This window comes from Lynx rufus, unplaced genomic scaffold, assembly GCF_022079265.1.
Source record: "Lynx rufus isolate CCGP_SWC_20201006 ecotype Redwood Valley unplaced genomic scaffold, mLynRuf1.p SCAF_46, whole genome shotgun sequence".
NCBI classification, from domain to species: Eukaryota; Metazoa; Chordata; class Mammalia; order Carnivora; family Felidae; genus Lynx; species Lynx rufus.
In genome coordinates, this window is record NW_025814863.1 from 47,300 (window position 1) to 66,091 (window position 18,792).

Here is an 18,792-nt window from a genome sequence, read left to right on the forward strand (position 1 = left end):
TAGGCCGCAGGAAAATAGGATTTTTGTTGAGGCCTATCTAGGTAGAACAAGTAACCAGCAGGAACAGTTGGAAGAGACCAAACCAGAAAGTGTGGGCGGGCAGGAATAAAAGGGGAGGCTACCATCTGAGACCCTACCCTGGGGACAACTTGACCTAGGGAGCAAAACAAAACAAAACAAAACAAAACAAAACAGGAATCTTGGTGGGGCCTCTCTGAGCAAGACCAACTAACCAGCAGGAACAGTTGAAAGAGACCAAAGAGGGAAGTATGTGGGAAACAGGAATAACGGCGGGGGGGGGGGGGATACAAACTGAAACTCAACTCTGAGGACAACTTGAACTCGGGGCAAGAAAACAGGAGTATTGTTGGGGCCTGAGAAGGAACATCTAACGAGTAGGAACAGTTGAAAGACACCAAATCAGGAAGTGTGTGTCGGGGGGTGGCAGTAGTAAAAGGGGGACTACCAACTGAAATCATACTCTGAGGACAACTTGATTTGAGGGCAGGAAAACAGCACTTTTTGTTGGGGCCTATCTAAGCAGGACAAACTATCCACCCGGAACAGTTGGAAGAGACCAAAGCAGGAAGTGTGTGGGGGTTGGGGGGGGGCGGAATAAAGGGAGGGGGCGACAAACTAAGACCCTACTCTGGGGACAACCTGACCTAGGGGGCAAGAAAACAAGACTGTTTCTTTGGGCGCATCTGAGCAGGACCAAGTAACCACAAGGAGAATTTTGGAAGAAACCAAGGAGGGAATTGTGTGTGGTGCAGGAATAAAAGGGGTGCTACCATCTTAAACCCAACTCTGAGGACAACTTACTTTGGGGCAAGAAAACATGACTTATTCTTGGGGCCTATCTGAGCAGGACCAACTAAACAGCAGGAAGTGTTGGAAGAGAACAAAGCAGGAATGGGGGGAGCAGGAATAAAAAGGGAGGCTACAAATGAGAACCAACTCTGGGGACAACATGACCTAGGGGAGAGAAAATAGGACTCTTTGTGGGGCCCTATACGAGCAGGACAAACTTCCCAACAGGAGCGGTTGGACGAGACCAAGGAGGGAAGCGTGTGGGGTGCAGGAAACAAGGTGGGCTACGAACTTAAACCCAACTCTGAGGACAATTTACCTGGGGGCAAGAAAACATGACTTATTCTTTGGGCCTATCTGAGCAAGACCAACTAACCAGCAGGAACAGTTGGAAGAGATAGGAATTGGAGGGGGGACAGGAATGAAAAGGACGCTACAAATGAGACCCTACTCTGGGGACAACATTTTCTAGGGGGCAACAAAATAGGACACTTTGTTGGGCCCTACCTGAGTAGGACAAACTAACCAACAGAAGAGGTTGGAAGAGACCAAGGAGGGAAGCGTGTGGGGTGCCGGAATAAAAGGGGGGCTACCAACTTAAATCCAACTCTAAGGACACCTTGACCTGGGGACAAGAACATAGGACTCTTTGTTGGGACCTATCTGAAAGGGAACAACTCACCGCCAGGAACACTTGGAACAGACCAAAGTGGGAAGTGGCAGTTGGGAGGGGCATTAATAAAAGGAGGGCTCCCAACTGACACACTACTCTGAGGACAACATGACCTTGGGGGCAAGTAAACAGGACTCTTTTGCGGGGCCTATCTAAGCAGGACCAGCTAACCAGCAGGAACAGTTGTTAGAGACCCAAGCAGAAAGTGTGGGGAGGAAGGAATGAAACGGGAGGCTACCAACTGAGACCATACTCTGGGGAAAACTTGACCTCGAGGGCAAGAACAGGACTCTTTGTGGAGGACTATCTAAGCAGGACCGACAAACCAGCAGGAACAGTTGGAGCAGACCAAAGTGGGAAATGTGGGGGGGACAGCAATAAAAGTGGGGCTACCAATTTACACCCTACTCTGAGGACAACGTGGAACAAGAGAACAGGACTCTTTGTTAGGGCCTATCTGACCAGGACCAACTAACCAGCAGGAGAATTTGGAAGAGACCAAAGAGGGGTGTTGGCTTCAAAGGGGCCTACGGACTGAGACCCTACTCTGAGGACAATGTGACCTGGAGCAGGAAAATAGGACTCTTTACTGGGGCCTATCTGAGAAGTACCAACTAAGCAGCAGCAGGAGTAGTTGGTAGGGATCAAAGCGGGAAGTGGTGGGGGAGGGAATAAAAGGGGGGCTTCAAACTGAGACACTACCCTGGGGACAATTTGAACTAGGGATCAAGAAAACAGGACTCTTGGTGGGGCCTATCTGAGCAGGACCAAGCAACCAGCGGGTACAGTTGGAGCACACCGATGTGGGAAGTGTGCGTGGGGGGAGCAGGAATCAAAGGGGGTCTACCAACTCAGATCCTACTCTGAGGACAACTTGACCTAGGGGCAATAAATCAGGACTCTTGGGGGGCCTATCTGAGCAGGACCGACTAACCCACAAGAACAGTTGGAAGGGGCCAAAGTGGGAATTGGGGGGGAAGAAATAAAATGGTGGCAACCAACTGAGACCCTACTCTGAGGACAACTTGACCTGGGGGGCAACAAAACAGGAAACTTGGTCTGGGCCTCTCTGAGCAGGATCAACTAATCAGCAGGAAGAGTTGGAAGAGACCAAAGCGAGAAGTGTGGGGGTTCAGACATAAAACAGGGGCAACCAAGTCAGACCCTACTCTGAGGACGACTTGACCTTGGGGGCAAGAAACGGGACTCTTTCTTCGGGGCTATCTGAGAAGACGCACTCACCAGCAGGAACAGTTGGAAGAGACCAGAGCAAGAAGCGTTGTGGGACAGGAATAAAAAGGGGGCTACCAATGGAGACAGTACTCTGAGGGCAAGTTAATCTGGGCGTAAGAAAACAGGACTTTTTGTTGGGGCCTATCTGAGCAGGACCAACTAACTAACAGGAGAAGTTGGAAGAGGCCAAGAAGGGAAGTGTGTGAGGTACAGGAATAAAAGCGGGGGCTACCACCTTATACCCAACTCTGAGAACAACTTGACCTGGGGGCAAGGAAACACGATTATTTTGGGGCCTATCTGAGCAGTACCGACTAACCAGTAGTAAGAGTTGGAAGAGAACAAAGCAGGAACTGTGTGTTGCGGCTGGTGGTGGCAGGAATAAAAAGGGGGCTACCAATTAAACCCTACTTTGAGGACAGCTTGACCTAGGGGCATGAAAATAGGACTCTTTGTTGGGGCCTATCTGAGCAGGATAAAGGAACAGTTGCAAGAGACCAAATTGAGAAGTGGTGGCGGGGGGGGGGGGGAGCTATAAAAGGAGTGCTACCAACTAAGACCCTACTCTGGAAACAACTTTAGCTAGGAGTCAGAAAATATGTTTCTTTGATGGGGCCTATCTGAGCAGTACCAACTATACCAGCAGGAAGGGTTGGAACAGTCCAAAGCGGGAAGTGTCGGGGGGCAGCAATAAAAATGGTGCTCCCAACTGAGACCGTACTCTGAGGACAGCTTGACTCTGGGGGCCATAAAACAGGACAATGTTGGGGGGGCCTATCTGAGATTGATGTCTAACCAGCAGGAACAGTTGCAAGAGACTAATGCAGGAAGTGTGGGGGGCAGGAATAAAAGGGGGGGCTAGTAACTGAGACCATACTCTGAGGGCAACTTGATCTAGGGGGCAAGAAAACAGGGCTCTTTGTTGGGACCTATCTGATAAGGACGAACTAACCAGCAGGAACAGTTGGAAGAGACCAAAGCAGGAAGTGGGGTGGGGAGGGAATAAAAGGGGGACTACAAACTGAAATCCTACTCTGAGGACAAGTTGACTTGGTGGCAAGAAAATAGGACTTTTTGTTGTGGCCTATCTGAGCAGGACCAACCAACCAGCAGTAAACTCTGGAAGGACCGAACCAGGAAGGTGGGGGGGGGCAGGAACAAATGGGGGGCTACAAATTGAGATGCTACCCTGTGGACAACTTGACACACGAGGCAAGAAAACATGACTCTTATTGGGGCCTATCTGAGTCGGACCAACTAACGAGCAGGAACAGTAGGACGAGATCAAAGCAGGAAATGGGGAGGCAGGAACAAAAGTGGACACCAACTGAGATCCTACTCTATGGACAACGTGACCTGGGGGGGCAAGAAACCAGGGTTCTTCCTTCTGGCCTATCTGAGCAGTACTACCTAATCAGCAGGAAGAGCTGGAAGACACCAAAGCAGGAAGTGTGGGAGGCATGAGTAAAAGGGGGGCTACCAACGAAGACCCTACTCTGAGGACAACTTGAAGTGGGGCAAGTAAACAGGGCTCTTTGATGGGACCTATCTGACCAGGACCAACTAGCCACCAGGAGTACTTGAAGAGACCAAAGCGAGAAGTTTGCCGGGGCAGGTATAAACGGGGGCTACCAACTGAGACCCTAATCTGAGGACGACTTGGCCTGGGGGCAAGAAAACAGGACTCCCTTTTGTGGCCCATGTGAGCAGGACCAAGTAACCAATAGAGCAGTTGGAATGGACCAAAGCAGGAAGTGGGGGGGGGGCAGGACAAAAGGGAGGCAACCAACACACACCCTACTCTGAGGACAACGTGACCTCGGGGGCAAGAAAACAGGACTCTTGGTTCGTGCCTATGTGAGCTGGACCAACTAACCAGCAGGAACAGTTGGAAGAGACCAAACCAGGAAGTGTGTTTGGAGGAGTGGCAGGAATCTAAAGGGGACTACCAAATTAAACCAGATGCTGAGAACAATGTGACCTAGGGGCATGAAATTAGGACTGTTTCTTGCAGCCTACTTGAGAAGGAACAATTAACCAGCAGGAACACTTGGAAGATACCAAAGCAGGAACTGGTGGATCGGGAATAAAAGGGGGCTACCAACTAAGACCCTACTCTGGAGACAACTTGACCTGGGGGGAAAGAAAACAGGAATCATGGTGCAGCCTATCTGAGCAGGGCCAACTAACCAGCAGGAAGAGATGAAAGAGACCAAAGTGAGAAGTATGGGGGGGGGGGAGCAATAAAAGGGGGCCTACAAACTTAAACCCAACTCTGAGGACAACTTGACCTGGGGCCAAGAAAACAGGACTTTGTGTTGGGCCTTACCTGAACAAGACCAACTAATCAGCAGGAGCAGTTGAAAGAGACCAAACCAGGAAGTGTGTGTGTGGGGGTGGCGTGGTCAGCAGGTACAAAAGGGGGGTGCCAAATTAAACACAACTGTGAGGACAACTTGTCCTAGGGGCAGGAAAATAGGATTCTTTGTTGAGACATATACAAGCAGGACAAACTAACCTATAGGAACAGTTGGAAGAGACCAAAGCAGGAAGGGGGAGGCAGGAATAAAAGGGGAGGCTACCACCTGAAATCCCACTCTGAGGTCAACTTGACCTAGTGGAATAAAAATAGGACTCGTAGTTGGGGCCTATCTGAGCAGGACCAATTAACCAGCAGGAACAGGTTGAAAAGACCGAAGCAGGAAGTGTGGGGTGGGCAATAGGAATAAAAGGGGGGGCACCAACCGACTCCCTACTCTGATGACCACTTGACCTGGGGGAAAGAACATAGGACTCTTTGTTGGGCCCTATCTGAGCAGGACCAAGTAACAAGCAGGAACCGTTGGAAGAGACCAAAGTAGACAGAGTGGGAGGGCAGGCAAAAAAAAGGGGGGCTACCAAGTAAGACCCTACTCTGGGGACAACTTGATCTAGATGGTAAGAAAACAAGACTGTTTGTTCGGTCCTATCTGAGCAGGAGCAAATAACCAGCAGGAGCCTTTGGAAGAGAACCAAACGGGAATGGGGGGGGGATAAGAGGGGGGCTGCCAAATGGGACCCAATTCTGAGGGCAACTTAACCTGGCGGCAAGATAATAGGACTCTTTGGGGGCCAATCTGAGTAGGACCAACTAACCAGTGGGAACAGTTGGAAGAGGCCAAAGCAGGAATTGGGGGGCAGGAATAAAAGGGGGGCTACCAGCTGAGACCATACTCTGAGAACAACTGGACAAAGCGGGCAAGTAAATTAAGACTCTTTTTTGGAGCCAATCTGAGTAGGACCATCTAACCAGCAGGAAGAGTTGGAAGAGACCAAAGCAGGAAGTGTGGTGAGCAGGAATGAAAGGGGCCTAGTAACTGAGACCCTACTCAGAACACTACTTGACCCAGGGGGCAAGAAAACAGGACTCTTTATTGGGGCCTGTTGAGCAGAACCAACTACACATCAGGAATCGTTGGAAGAGACCAAACCGGTAAGTGGGAGGGAGCAGGAGTAATAGGGGGGCTGCCAACTGAGTCCCTACTCTGAGGACAACTTGTGTTGGGGACAAGGCAACAGGACTCTTTGCTGGGACATAGCTGAGCATGACCAACAAACCAGTGATTACAGTTGGGAGAGACCAAAGCAAGAAATGTGTGTGTGGGGGGGTGCGGCAGGAATAAAGGGGGGGGGGCTACCAACTACAACAGTACTCTGAGGACAACTTGACATGGGGTCAAGAAAACAGAACCCTTTGTTGGGGCCCTGTCGGAGCAGAACCAACCAACCAGCAAGAACAGCTAGAAGAGACCAAAGCAAGAAGAGAGGGGGGAGGAATAGAAGGGGGGCTACCAACTGAGACCCTCCTCTGAGGACAACTTGTCCGAGGAGCAAGAAAACAGGAGGCTTTGTTCAGGCCTATCTGAGCAGGACCAAGTAACCAGCAGGAACAGTTGGAAGAGAGAAAAGTCGGAAGCGTGTGTGGCGGGGCGGCAGGAATAATAGGGGGGACGGGCCCAGGCTCTTCTGCAGCAGGTGTCGGGACTTCATGGAGATCCGCAGGGCCCATCCCGCCCCGGGGAGAGGAGATCAGCCTGGGCCGCGGTGCCGGGGTACGTGTAGAGGGTGGCCGCAGGCCCCGTCCACTCAACTGTGCCTCGGGGATCTGAGGAAGCTGAGGACCTTGGGGTGAGGGACAGGATCCTAGGTCAGGAAAGGGCAGGGACACAGGACGGGGCCACGGTGTCCAGGTGGGGGTCAGAGGGAGGACTGAGGGACTCGGGTCCCCAGGACAGAGGGGACGTCCCAAAGTTCAAGACCTCAGGCCTTCTGAGAAGGGCCCTTGGGAGGCATGGGGACTCGCGGAGGAGAGTCGGGCCAGACTTCCGCAGCAGCCGGGTCTCAGAGACACCGGAGGAGGCGCAGGGGGCGGGGGGGGGGGGGTGGCTGGGCCACCTCAGGTGGGCAGAGGGCAGGGCCCGTGTCCCGGGGCGATTCCTAATGAGGAACAGAGGGACCTGCAGGCAAAGGAGCCTGGACCCCACAACAGAGTCAGTCCGCGCAGGCCCCCGGGAGGGATGGGGACACTGGGCGAGGCTGGACTTGGGCATCCGGGTCTCGGATCACCTGGACGGGGGAGTGGGGGTCGGATGGGTGAGCTGGGCAGAACCTAGGACCCGCTGTCTGTCGGGAGCAGCCGCTCCGGTGGGCAGACGGGAGGAGGGCCCAGGTGCTGTCAGGAGACCAGGTCCACCCCAGCCCAGAGCTACGAAGTCAGTCCGTGCCGCAGGCCCGGGGAGCCCCTGCATCGGGTGGCCAGAGGTGGCGGGCACCCCGTCACTGAGCCTGGGCGGTGCGTCCCAGAGACCTTCGGACCCCGGTCTGAGGGGCACGAGTTCCCATCGTCAGCGGCCACGCGCACAGGCCAACCCCGGGGTGCAGGAGGCCACCTAGGGAACACCGAGAGAGGGACTCTGGCCCCCAGAACGCAGGCCCTGGCCGGAAGGCGACCCCTAGCGGCAGCCTAGGGAAGCCCCTAGTGGGAATGAGGCCCCGCGGGGTGTCTGGACTTCCTCATCCGGGTCTCAAGAGACGGGCGGGGCGGGGCGGGGCGGGGCGAGGGGGCCTCGGCGTGGGCGCCGGCGAGGGCGTCGGCGTGGGCGTCGGCGTCGGCGTCGGCGTCTTCCGGCCGCGCCTCGAATCCCGTCAGGCGCGGCAAGGGCGCAGAGCCTCGTGGGCTTCGAGGTGAGGCCCAGAGGGACGAGCGAGGGAGCCGGGACCCAGAGGGGAAGGAGTCCGGCGGGTGGCGGCGGCGGTGGAGGCCGCAGGGTGGCGCGACCACGACGACTGTGACCAGGGCGTGAGGCGTGGGCGGACTCGGGCTCTGGGTCCCAGCCCGACTGAGAGCTGGTTGCGCGCGAGGAGCCGGCGTCAGGCGGCAGAGCCCGAGGCCCAGGCCGCCCAGGGAGTCCGGATGGGGACGAGAGGATAGGGCTGAGGGACCCCAAGGAAGCCACGTGAGCCCCCCGCCATCGGCCCCGGGCCTCCCCGGACTTGGTCGCCTCGTGCGACGCCAGCCGCCTTGGCCCGGACCTCGCCGGGCCGTGAGGGTTCTGGTGGGAGGCAGCGGGCCCGGGGCTCCCCGGGAGAGCCCTGCGGGAGGACGGCCGCAAGCCCCTTGGACCCCAGCCCCGGGGCCGCCCTCGGAAAGCCGCCCCCGCGGTGGGTCTGGGCGAGGGGAGGGCCTTGGTGTGCGGGGCTGGACCCCGGTCAGCCGAGGCAGGATCCCGGGCCCTGGCCGGGGTGCAGGGGAGAGAGGAGGCGCTGCGTCCCAGCCCAGGACACCTGCGTAGGGCCCAGGCCTGCCCTGCCGCTCGGGTCCGCTCTGGCTGTCAGCGGAGGCCCAGAAGGGGCAGGCCCAGGCCTGATGGGGGGTGGGGGGGTGGGGGCTCCCGGGGCGGGGCCGCCCAGAGTCCTGGCCAGAATCCCCTGGCCGCAGTGGGGGGTGGGGGCCCGGGGCGGTGCTCGCGGTCTGCACCCACCCTGAGACCCTGAGGCGCCCCCTCCCTCCCCCCCTCCCTCCCTCCATCCCTCCCTCTTCCAGGGGCTCTGCGAGCTCTGCAGTTGAGGCCTTGGTCTGAGGCAGGAGTCCTGAGGTCACAGAGCAGAGGAGGCGCGGCCGCGTGCCAGTCGGTTGTCCAGGCGAGGTGGGTGCACCCCGCGTGGGGCCGGGGGCTCGCCCATCCCACCCCAGAGGGGACCCCTCGGCCCCCAACCCCCACGCGGCCCCGCTCTCAGGCCTGGGAGCTCGGGGTCTGGGTGGGCTGGGCCTCCCCCTGAGGAGCCACCCCTCTTCTGTCTTCAAGGTCTGGCGACCATCATGTCCCTGGGTGAGAGCAGTATGTTCTGCAAGCTGAAGGAGGAGCCAAGAGAGGTCCCACTGCCATGGGATGCACCGCTGCCAGAGCCTGAGGACAGGGAGGTGGAGGAGGTGGAGTTGAAGAAGGAGGAGTTGGAGTTGAAGAAGGAGGAGTTGGAGGAGGAGAAGGTGGAGGAGGAGGAGGTGGAAGAAGTGCATTTGGAGGTGGAGGTTGAGGTGGAGGAGCTGGAGGTTGAGGTGGAGGAGGTGGAACCCCAGGAAGAGGAGTTGGAGGAGGAGGAGGTGGAGGTGGAGTTGGAGGTGGAGTTGGAGGTGGAGGAGGTGGACTCGGAGGAAGAGGAGGAGTTGGAGGAGGAGGAGGTGGAGTTGGAGGAGGAGAAAGCAGAGGAGGAGGAGGGGGGGTACCCATCTCCCCCCTCCTCCTCCTCCTCCTCCCCTTCCTCCCCGTCCTCCTCCTGCTCTGTCCTCATTCTGGTCCCCCTGGAGGAGGGGTCTGCTGCTGCCGGGTCCCCGAGTCCTCCCCAGAGCCCTCGGAGCTCCTGCCCCTCCCCCAGTGCCATGGCAGGCGCTTCGGGGAGCCAGTCCCACCAGGGCTCCAGCAGCCCCGATGAGGAGGGGTCGAGCACCTGGGGGGCCCCGGCAGGGGCCCAGGCCTCGCTCCCAGATGCGCTCCGCGTGAAGGTGGCCGGCCTGGTGCTGCTTCTGCTCCTCAAGTATCGCACCAATCAGCCGACCACACGGGCGGAGATGCTGGCGGCGGTTAGCCAAGATGACCAGGACCGCTTCCCCGTGATCTTCCGCCGAGCCTGCGAGTATCTGCAGCTGGTCTTTGGAGTCGACGTGAAGGAAGTGGACCCCCGCGAGCGCTCCTACGTCCTGGTCAGCATCCTGGGCCTCAGCTGCGATGGGACGCCGAGTGGTAGGCACGGCATGCCCAAGACCAGCCTCCTGGTGCTGGTCCTGTGGGTGATCCTCCTGGAGGAGGACCGTGCCCCTGAGGAGGCGGTGTGGGAAGCGCTGGGGGTCATGGGGGTGTATGCCGGCAGGGAGCACGTATTCTATGGGGAGCCCAGGGAGCTGCTGACCGAAGTCTGGGTGCAGGAAGGGTACCTGGAGTACCGGCAGGTGCCCGGCAGCGAGCCCGCACGCTACGAGTTCCTGTGGGGTCCCAGGGCGCACGCAGAAACCAGCGCCGTGCAAGTGCTGCAGCACATCCTCGCGGTCAACAGCAGGCAGCCCGGGTCTCCGTGTCTGTCCGAAGAGGCTGTGAGCCATGAGGAAGAGCGGGCCTGAGCCCGAGGGGCAGCCGGGCCCGTTCCCACCTGGGGTCGAGCAGCCTCTCCTGCGGGGCACGAAGCCAGGCCACTTCTCCCCTGCGAGTGCGAGCAGAGCGGGCGCTGGGCGTTGTGAGTAGTGGAGGGCCAGGGCGGCTTGGGGGAAAGCGGGGCCAAGCGCACGTTTGGGTGGGTTCTTGTTCTCTGTCTACGTGGCCTCGGAAATCGATCTTTGTTTCGTCGAGGAAGTTTTCAGATGTTGTTCCTTGTCATAGAAGGTTTCGTGAGCCTCGGGCTCAGTGTGGGAGTGGCACCCACGCCACAGGTGTTCAAGAGTCAGAGTTTTGCCGTTTGGTGCAACGAGCTGGGAACCCTTCCGTCCTCGTTCGGGATCCAGAAGGGAATCGCGGTGCCTGGGCTGGGCACAGACAGGGATGTCTTGCAAACGTGAAGACCTTGGCAGTAAACGGATGGCTTCAGGACATGGAGAAATAAAAGATGTTCGTTCTTGCTTCTTGTCCCTTGTCATCTGTCATTCTGGACAAGGGACATAGAGATGTGTGCCTGCCTTTGCTTGGGTCTCCAAGAAAGGAGGAGACACTCGATCTGAGCAGAGGTCCCCAGCTCACTGGGACATTTGTGGCCGGACATTCGCTGAGCTCTGCTCACTCTCGGAAGGGCCCTGTGTTGGCAGTGAGGACACTAGGAGAGGCAGGACACGTCCCACCCATAGGTGACTATCTAGCAGCTGCGGTCCCCATGGGAAGGCAGGGAAAGGTCCCCTAAGAGGAGCAGAAGAAATGAAAGAAGGCTGAGGCGGTGGGGCTCCAGGGGGGGAGCCCCGCAGTGGAGATGCCCTGCCCGAGCCAGGCTGGCCTGGGATCTCTGTTCAGTGCGATGCTTCTGGGCAGCTCATCACAATGTAGCGGGGAGGGGACCGTGGCTGCGGTGTGCTCCCTGCCTCTGTCTCCAGGAAGTCGGGGAGTGAGAGCCTGGATCTGAGGCGCACAGACTCAGCTGTTCAGATGGCGGGGCACGGCCCGAGCCGGTCAGAGTCAAGGTGAAGATCCCGGAAAGGATAGTGACAGAGGTGGGGCCTCGGTCTTGGATGCCTGGTTCGGGCCGGCAGAGAGAAGGGGCCCGGCCGGGCAGCAAGGCGTGCACGTCGACATGTGAGGGAGCACGGCCGGCCCCCCATCCCGGAATCCAGGTCAGTCCAGCCGGCAGCCCGAGAGCCCCCGGCAGGGTGGTCAGGCGGAGCCCTTCTCCCAGCGGGGCTAAGGGTGGTAGACTCGGGGCCCCAGAGGGACGAGCCCAGGCTCTTCCTGGAGCTGGTGTCTGGACCGAGGGAGAGCGGTAGGGCCTAGTACACCCACCCACCCTGGGTAGAGGCGCTCAGGCCCCGCTGAGGCCGGGGTTTCTGGAGAGGGCGGCCGCAGGCTGCGTCCACTCAACTGTACCTCGGGGGTTTGAGGGAGCTGAGGACCTTGGGGTGAGGGACAGGATCCCAGGTCAGAAAGGGCAGGGGCACGGGCCGGGCTAGGGAGTCCAGGCGGGGACATGGGGGGAGGACCGAAGGACTCAGGTCCCTAGGACACACAGAAGGAACCTGCCGGAGCTTGGGCACCCGCGTCCTTCTGTGAAGGGCCAGGGGCAGGATGGGCATTTGGGTGGACGAGTCGGGCCAGACTTCCACAGCGGAGTCTCACAGACACAGGGTGTGTGTGTGTGTGTGTGGGTTGGGGGAGGCGGCTGGGACACCTCAAGTGGGCAGAGGGCAGGGCCTGGGTCCTGTGGCCATTCTTGGCGAGGATGCAGAAGGAGGACAGAGGGAGCCTGGGCCCCTCAACAGAGTCAGTCTGAGCCTTCCGAATGCCTGCCCCTCCCCCGCTGACATGGCAGGTGCTCCGGGGAGCCAGTCCGATGAGGACCCCAGCAGCCCCGATGAGGAGGGGTCCAGCACCAGAGGGGCCCCAGAAGGAGCCCAGCCCTCGCTCCCAGATGCATTCGGCATGAGGCTGGCTGACCTGGTGGCATTCCTGCTCCTCAAGTATCGCACTCAGCAGCCGACCGACCACACAGGCGGAGATGCTGGCGGCGGTCAGCCAAGATGACCAGGACCACGTCTCCGGGATCTTCCGTCAAGCCTGCGAGTATCTGCAGCTGGTCTTTGGTGTTGACGTGAAGGAAGCGGACGCCAGAGACCACTCCTTCTTCCTGGTCACCATCCTTGGCCTGATATGTGATGGGATGCTAAGCAGTAGGCAGGGCATGCCCACGGCCAGCCTCCTGGTGCTGGTCTTGGGGGTGGTCCTCCTGGAGAACAACTGTGCCCCTGAGGAGGAGGTGTGGAACGTGCGGGCTACCAACTGAGACCTACTCTGATGACAACGTGACCTAGGGGCAAGAAATCAGGACGCGTTATCAGGGCATTACGTGAGCAGCACCAACTAACCAGCAGGATCAGTTGGAAGAGACCAAAGTGGGAAGTGTGTGGCCACCGTGGATAAAAGGGGAGCTAACAACTGAAAAGCAACTCTGAGGACAACGTGACTTGGGGGCAAGAAAACAGGACTTTCTTTTGGGGCTTATCTGAGCAGGACCAACTAACCAGATGGAACAGTTGGAAAAGACCAAAGCAGAAAGTGGGGGGGAGGGGCTACCAACTGGGATCCTACTCTGAGGACCACTTGATCTAGAGGACAAGAAAACAGGACTCTTTGCTCGGGCCTAAATGCGCAGGACCAACTAACCAGCAGGAATATGTGGTGGAGACCAAAGGTGGGAGTGTGTGCTGGGGAGGGGTGGCTGGAATAAAATGGGGGCTACCAACTGGAACCCTACTCTGAGGACAACTTGACCTGGGGGAAAGATAAAAGGACTCATTGTTGTGGCCTATTTGAAGAGGACCAACTAACCGGCAGGAGCACGTGGAAGAGACCGAGGCGGAACTTTGTTGGCGGTAGGAATAAACGGGGGGCTACCAACTGAGAAACTACTCTGAGGGCAACTTGAACTGGGGGCAAGAGAACAGGACTCTTTTTGGGGCCTATCTGAGCAGGAACACCTAATCAGCGGGACCAGTAGGAAGAGACCAAAGCAGAAACTGTGAGGGGGGCAGCAGGAATAAAAGGGGGGCAACCACCTGAAACCATTCTCTGAGTAGAACTTTACCTGGGGGCAAGAAAAAAGGACTCTTTGTTGGGGCCTATCTGTGCCGGAGCAACTAACCAGCATTAACATTTTGAAGAGACCAATGCAGGAAGTGGGGGAAACGAATAAAAGGGAAGGCAACCATCTGAGACCCTATCCTGAACACAATTTGACCCGGTGGCAAGAAACCAGGACTACTGGTGCGTGTCTATCTGAGCAGGACCAACTAAGAAGCAGGAACAGTTGGAGGAGACCACAGCGGGAAGAGTGGGGAAGGGAACAAAGGGGGACTAAAAACTGAAACCCTACTTTGAAGACACCTTGACCTGGGGCATGAAAATAGGACTCTTTCTTGGGGCCTATCTGAGCCGGACCATCCAACCAAAAGGAAGAGTTGGAAGAGACCAAAGCAGCAAGTGGAGGCAATAAAGGGGGCCTACCAACTGAGACCCTACTCTGAGGACAACTTGACCTGGGGGCAAGTCAACAGGACTCTTTGCTGGGGCCTATCTGAGTAAGACCAACTAACCAGCAGGAACAGTTGCGAGAGACCAAAGCGGGAAGTAGGGAGGGGCAGGAATAAAAGGGGTGCTGCCAAGTGAGACACTACTCTGAGGACAATTTGACATAGGGGGCAGGAAAACAGGACTCTTGGTGGTGCCTATCTGAGCAGAACCAACTCATCAGGAACATTTGGAGGAGACCAAAGCAGGAAGTGTGTGTGTGTGTGTGTGTGTGTGTGTGTGTGTGTGTGTGTGTGTTGGGGGGTGGCAGGAATGAAAGTGGGGCTACAAACTGAAAACCAACTCTGAGGACAAATTGACCTGGGGGAAGAAAATCAGTCTTTGTCGGGGCCTATCAGAGCAGGTCCAATTAACCAGAAGGAACTGTTGGAAGAGATCAAAGTGGGAATTGGGGGAGGACAAGAATAAAAGGAGGGTACAAACTCAGACACTACTCTGAGGATAACTTGACCGAGGGGGCATGAAAACATAACTCTTTGTTCGCCCTATCTGAGCAGGAACAATTAACCGGCAGGGACATTTGGAAGAGACCAAAGTGGGAAGTGAGGAGGCAGGAATAAAAGACAAGTACCCCCTGAAACCCTACTCTGAGGACTCCTTGACCAGAGAGCAAGAATATAGGACTTGTTGTTGGGGCCTATCTGAGCAGAACCAACTAACAAGCAGGAATACTTGGAAAAGACCAAAGCAAAATGTGTGGGGTGAGGCTGTGAGTATAAAGGGGGGCTACCAACTGAGACCCTACCTTGGGGACAGCTTCATCTAGGCGGCAAGAAAATAGGACTTTTCGTTGGGGCCTAAGCAGAGCAGGGAACCAGCAGGGACATTTGGAGCAGACATAAGCGGGAAGTTGGGATGTGCAGGAATAAAGGCAGGGCTACTGCCTGCAACTCTACTCTGAGGACAACTTGACTTGGGGGCAAAAAACCAGGACTCTGTGTTGGGGCCTATCTGAGCAGGATGCACTCATCAGCAGGAACAATAGGACGAGACCAAAGCAGGAAGTGCGGCGGGGGGGGGGGCAGGAATGGGGGGGAGCTACCAACTGAGAGCCTACTCTGAGGGCAACTTAACCTAGGGGGCAAGAAAACAGGACTCTGTGTTGGGACATAGGTGAGCAGGACCAACTAACTAGAAGGAACAGTTAGAAGAGACCAAATAGGGAAGTGTGTGGGGGGTGGGAATAAAAGGGGAGCAACCAACTGAGACCCGACTCTGAGGACAACTTGACTCAGGAGGCAAGAAAACAGGACTCTTTGTTGTGGGCCTACCTGACCAGGAACAACTAACCAACAGGAGCAGTTGGAAGAGACCAAAGCGAGAAGTGAGGGAGGGGCAGGAATAAAAGGGGGACTACCAACTGAGAACTTACTCTGAGGACAAGTCGTCCTGGGGCAAGGAAACAGGACTCTTGGTTGGGGCCTATCTAAGCAGGACCAGCTAACCAGCAGGAACAGTTGGAAGAGAGCAAGCGGGAAGTGGGGGTGGGGCAGTTATAACAGGGGGGCTAAAAACTGAGACCCGACTCTGACGACAACTTGACCTATGGGACAAGAAATCAGGACTCTAAGTTGGGGCCTATGTGAGCAGGACCACCTAAGCAGCAGGAACATTTGGAAGAGACCAATGCAGGAAATGTGGGGGGGGGGTGCGGGAATAAAAGCAGGGCTACCAACTGAGACCCTACTCTGAGGACAACTTGACCTAGGGAGTAAGAAAACAGGACTCTTCTTTGGGGCCTATCTGAGCAGGACCAACTAAGCAGCAGGAACTGTTGGAAGAGACCAAAGCAGGAAGTAGGGGGTGCAGGAATAAAAGGGGGCTAACAACTAAGACCTTACTCTGGGGACAACTTGACCTAGGGGGCAAGTAAAGAGGACTCTTTGTTGGGCCCTATCTGAGCAAGACCAAGTAACCAGCAGGAATAGTTGGAAGAGATCAAAGTGGGAAGTGGGGGAGAGAGAATAAAAGGGGGGCTACAAACTGAAACACTACTCTGAGGACATCTTGATCTGGAAAAACAGATCTTGATCAAGAAAACAGGACTCTTTGTTGGGACTATCTGAGGAGGGCCATCTCACCAGGAGGAACAGTTGTTAGACAGCCCAGCAGAACGTGTGCAGAAGGGTTAGGAATAAAAGGGGAGGCTACCAACTGAGACCATACCCTGAGGACAACTAGACCTAGGGGGCAAGGAAACAGGACTCTTTGCTGCGGCCTATCTAACCAGGCCCAACTAATCAGCAGGAACAGTTGGAGAAGACAGAAGCTTGAAGCAGGGTGGCAGCGTTAAGGTGGGGCTACCAAGTAAGGCCTTACTCTGAGGACCATGTAACCTGGGGCCAAGAAAACAGGACTCTTTGTTGGGGCCTATCTGAGCAGGACCAGCTCACTAACAGGAACAGTTGGAAGAGGCCAAAGTGTGAATTGCAGGGGCAGGAATAAAAGGGGGGCCACCGACTGAGACCCTACTCTGAAGACAACTCGATATAGGGGACAAGAAAACAGGACTATTGGTTCTGGCCTATCTGAGTAGGACCAACTAACTAACAGGAACAGCTGGAAGAGACCAAAGCAGGATTGGGGTCAGGAAAAAAGGGGCTGCCAACTGAGAACCTGTTCTTCAGACAAGTTGACATTGGGGGCAAGAAACAGGGCTCTTTGTTGGGACCTACCTGAGCAGGACCAACTAACCAGCAGGACCGGCTGGAAGAGACCAAAGCGGGAAGCGTGGGGGGAGAAAACAATAGGGGGGCCACAAACTGAAACCCTACTCGGAGGAGAACTTGACCTGGGGCAAGAAGAAAACAGGACACTTTTTGGGGGCCTATCTGAGCAGGAGTAACCAACCAGCAGGAAAAATTGGATTAAACCAAAGGCGGAAGCGGGGGGGGGGCAGGAATAAATGGGGAAGCTACAAACTGAGACCCTACTCTGCAGAAAACTTGACGTAGAGGGCAAGAAAATAGGACATCTTCTTGGGGCCTATCTGAAGACAACCAACTAACCAGCAGATACAGTTGGAACATACCAAAGCAGGCAGAGGGGGGTGGCAGGAATAGAAGGGGTACAACCAACTGAGACCATACTCTGAGGATAACTTCATCTAGGGGTCATGGGAAATGGACTCTTTGTTGCGGCCCATCTGAGAAGAACCAACTAACCAGCAGATACAGTTGGAACAGACCAATGCGGCAAGTGTTTGGTGGAGGCAATCAAAGGGGGTCTACCAACTGAGGTCCTACTTTGAGATCAACTTGACCTAGTGGGAAAAAAAAAAACAGGACTCTTTTTTGGGCCCATCTGAGCAGGACCAACTAACCAGCAGGAAGAGTTGGAAGAGACCAAAGCTGGAAGTGTGTGAGGGGGTGCAGGAATAAAAAGGGGCTACCAGCTGAAACCCTACTCTGAGGACACACTGACATGGGGGCAAGAAAACAAGACTCCTTGTTGGAGTCTATCTGAACAGGACCAACTAAGCAGCAGGAACCTTTGGAGCAGATCAAAGCTGGAAGTGAGGGGAGGCATCAATAAAAGTAGGGCTACCAACTGAGACCCTACTCTGAGGACCATTTGACCTGGAGCAAGAAAACAGAACTCTTTGTTGGGGCTTATCTGACCAGGAACAACTAACCGGCAGGAGCAGTTGGAAGAGACCAGGAAGTGGGGAGGGCAGGTATAAAAGAGGGCCTACCAACTGAGACCCTGCTCTGAGGACAAGTTGATCTGGGGGCGTGAAAACAGGACTCTTTGTTGGGGCCTATCTTAGCAGGACCAATGAACCAATAGCAGCAGTTGTGAGAGACCAAAGCAGGATGTGGGGAGGCGGGAGAAAAAGGGAGGCAACCAACTGAGACCCTACTCTGAGGACAAATTGACCTAGGGGGCAAGAAAACAGGACTCTTGTTTCGGGCCTACATGAGCAGGACCAACTCACCAGCAGGAACCATTACGAGAGAAGAAATGAGGAAGTGTGTGTAAGGGGGTGGCAGGAATAAAAAGGGGGCTACCGACAGAAACCCTACTTTGAGGACAACATGACATAAGGACATGAAAATAGGACTGATTGTTGCGGCCTACCTGAGTAGGACCAACTAACCAGCAAGAACTGTTGGCCCAGGAATAAAGGGGGGGCTAACAACTAAGACCTTACTCTGGGGACAACTTGGCCTAGGGGGCAGGTAAAGAGGACTCTTTGTTGGGCCCTATCTGAGCAAGACCAACTAACCAGCAGGAATAGGTGGAAGAGACCAAAGCAGGAAGTGGGGGAGAGAGAATAAAAGGGGGGCTACAAACTGAAACGCTACTCTGAAGACAACTTGACATGGGGGTAAGAAAACGGGACTCTCTGTTGGGACTATCTGAGGAGGACCAGCTCACCAGTAGGAACAGTTGTTAGACAGCTAAGCAGAAAGTGTGCAGAGGGGGTAGGAATAAAAGGGGTCTACAAACTGAGACCCTACTCTGAGGACAACTTGGCCTAGGGGGCAAGGAAACCGGACTCTGCTGCAGCCTATCTAACAAGGCCCAACTAATCAGCAGGAACAGTTGGAGGAGACAAGAGCTTGAAGCGGGGTGGCAGCATTAAAGTGGGGCTACCAGCTAAGGCCCTACTCTGAGGACCATGTAACCTGGGGCCAAGAAAACAGGACTCTTTGTTGGGGCCTATCTGAGCAGGACCAAGTTACCAAAGTAGTTGGAAGAGGCCAAAGGGGGAAGTGTGTGGGGGCAGGAATAAAAGGGGGACTACCAACGGAAACACACCTG

The 18,792-nt window shown here is 56.0% G+C and overlaps 2 protein-coding genes across 3 annotated transcripts; both read left to right on the forward strand.

The window, feature by feature from the left end:
• Positions 1 to 9,514: 9,514 nt before the first annotated feature.
• LOC124525740 (melanoma-associated antigen 8-like) lies at positions 9,515 to 10,859 on the forward strand. Of its 2 annotated transcripts, none has more exons than XM_047098325.1 (3): positions 9,515 to 9,953; positions 10,176 to 10,480; positions 10,624 to 10,859. In XM_047098325.1, exons 1-2 carry the CDS (start codon positions 9,633 to 9,635, stop codon positions 10,365 to 10,367), a joined length of 513 nt encoding a protein of 170 aa, XP_046954281.1. In that variant the 5' UTR covers positions 9,515 to 9,632; the 3' UTR covers positions 10,368 to 10,480; positions 10,624 to 10,859. The 2 variants fall into 2 exon arrangements, with proteins under 2 accessions (XP_046954281.1, XP_046954282.1); XM_047098326.1 differs by having other exon boundaries at positions 10,627 to 10,859.
• Positions 10,860 to 12,006: 1,147 nt separating this feature from the next.
• On the forward strand, positions 12,007 to 12,742 carry LOC124525728 (melanoma-associated antigen 10-like). Its single transcript, XM_047098304.1, is given in 2 exon segments — positions 12,007 to 12,414; positions 12,416 to 12,742. Coding segments are annotated over 2 exon segments (714 nt in total). The 3' UTR covers positions 12,722 to 12,742.
• Positions 12,743 to 18,792: the final 6,050 nt, after the last annotated feature.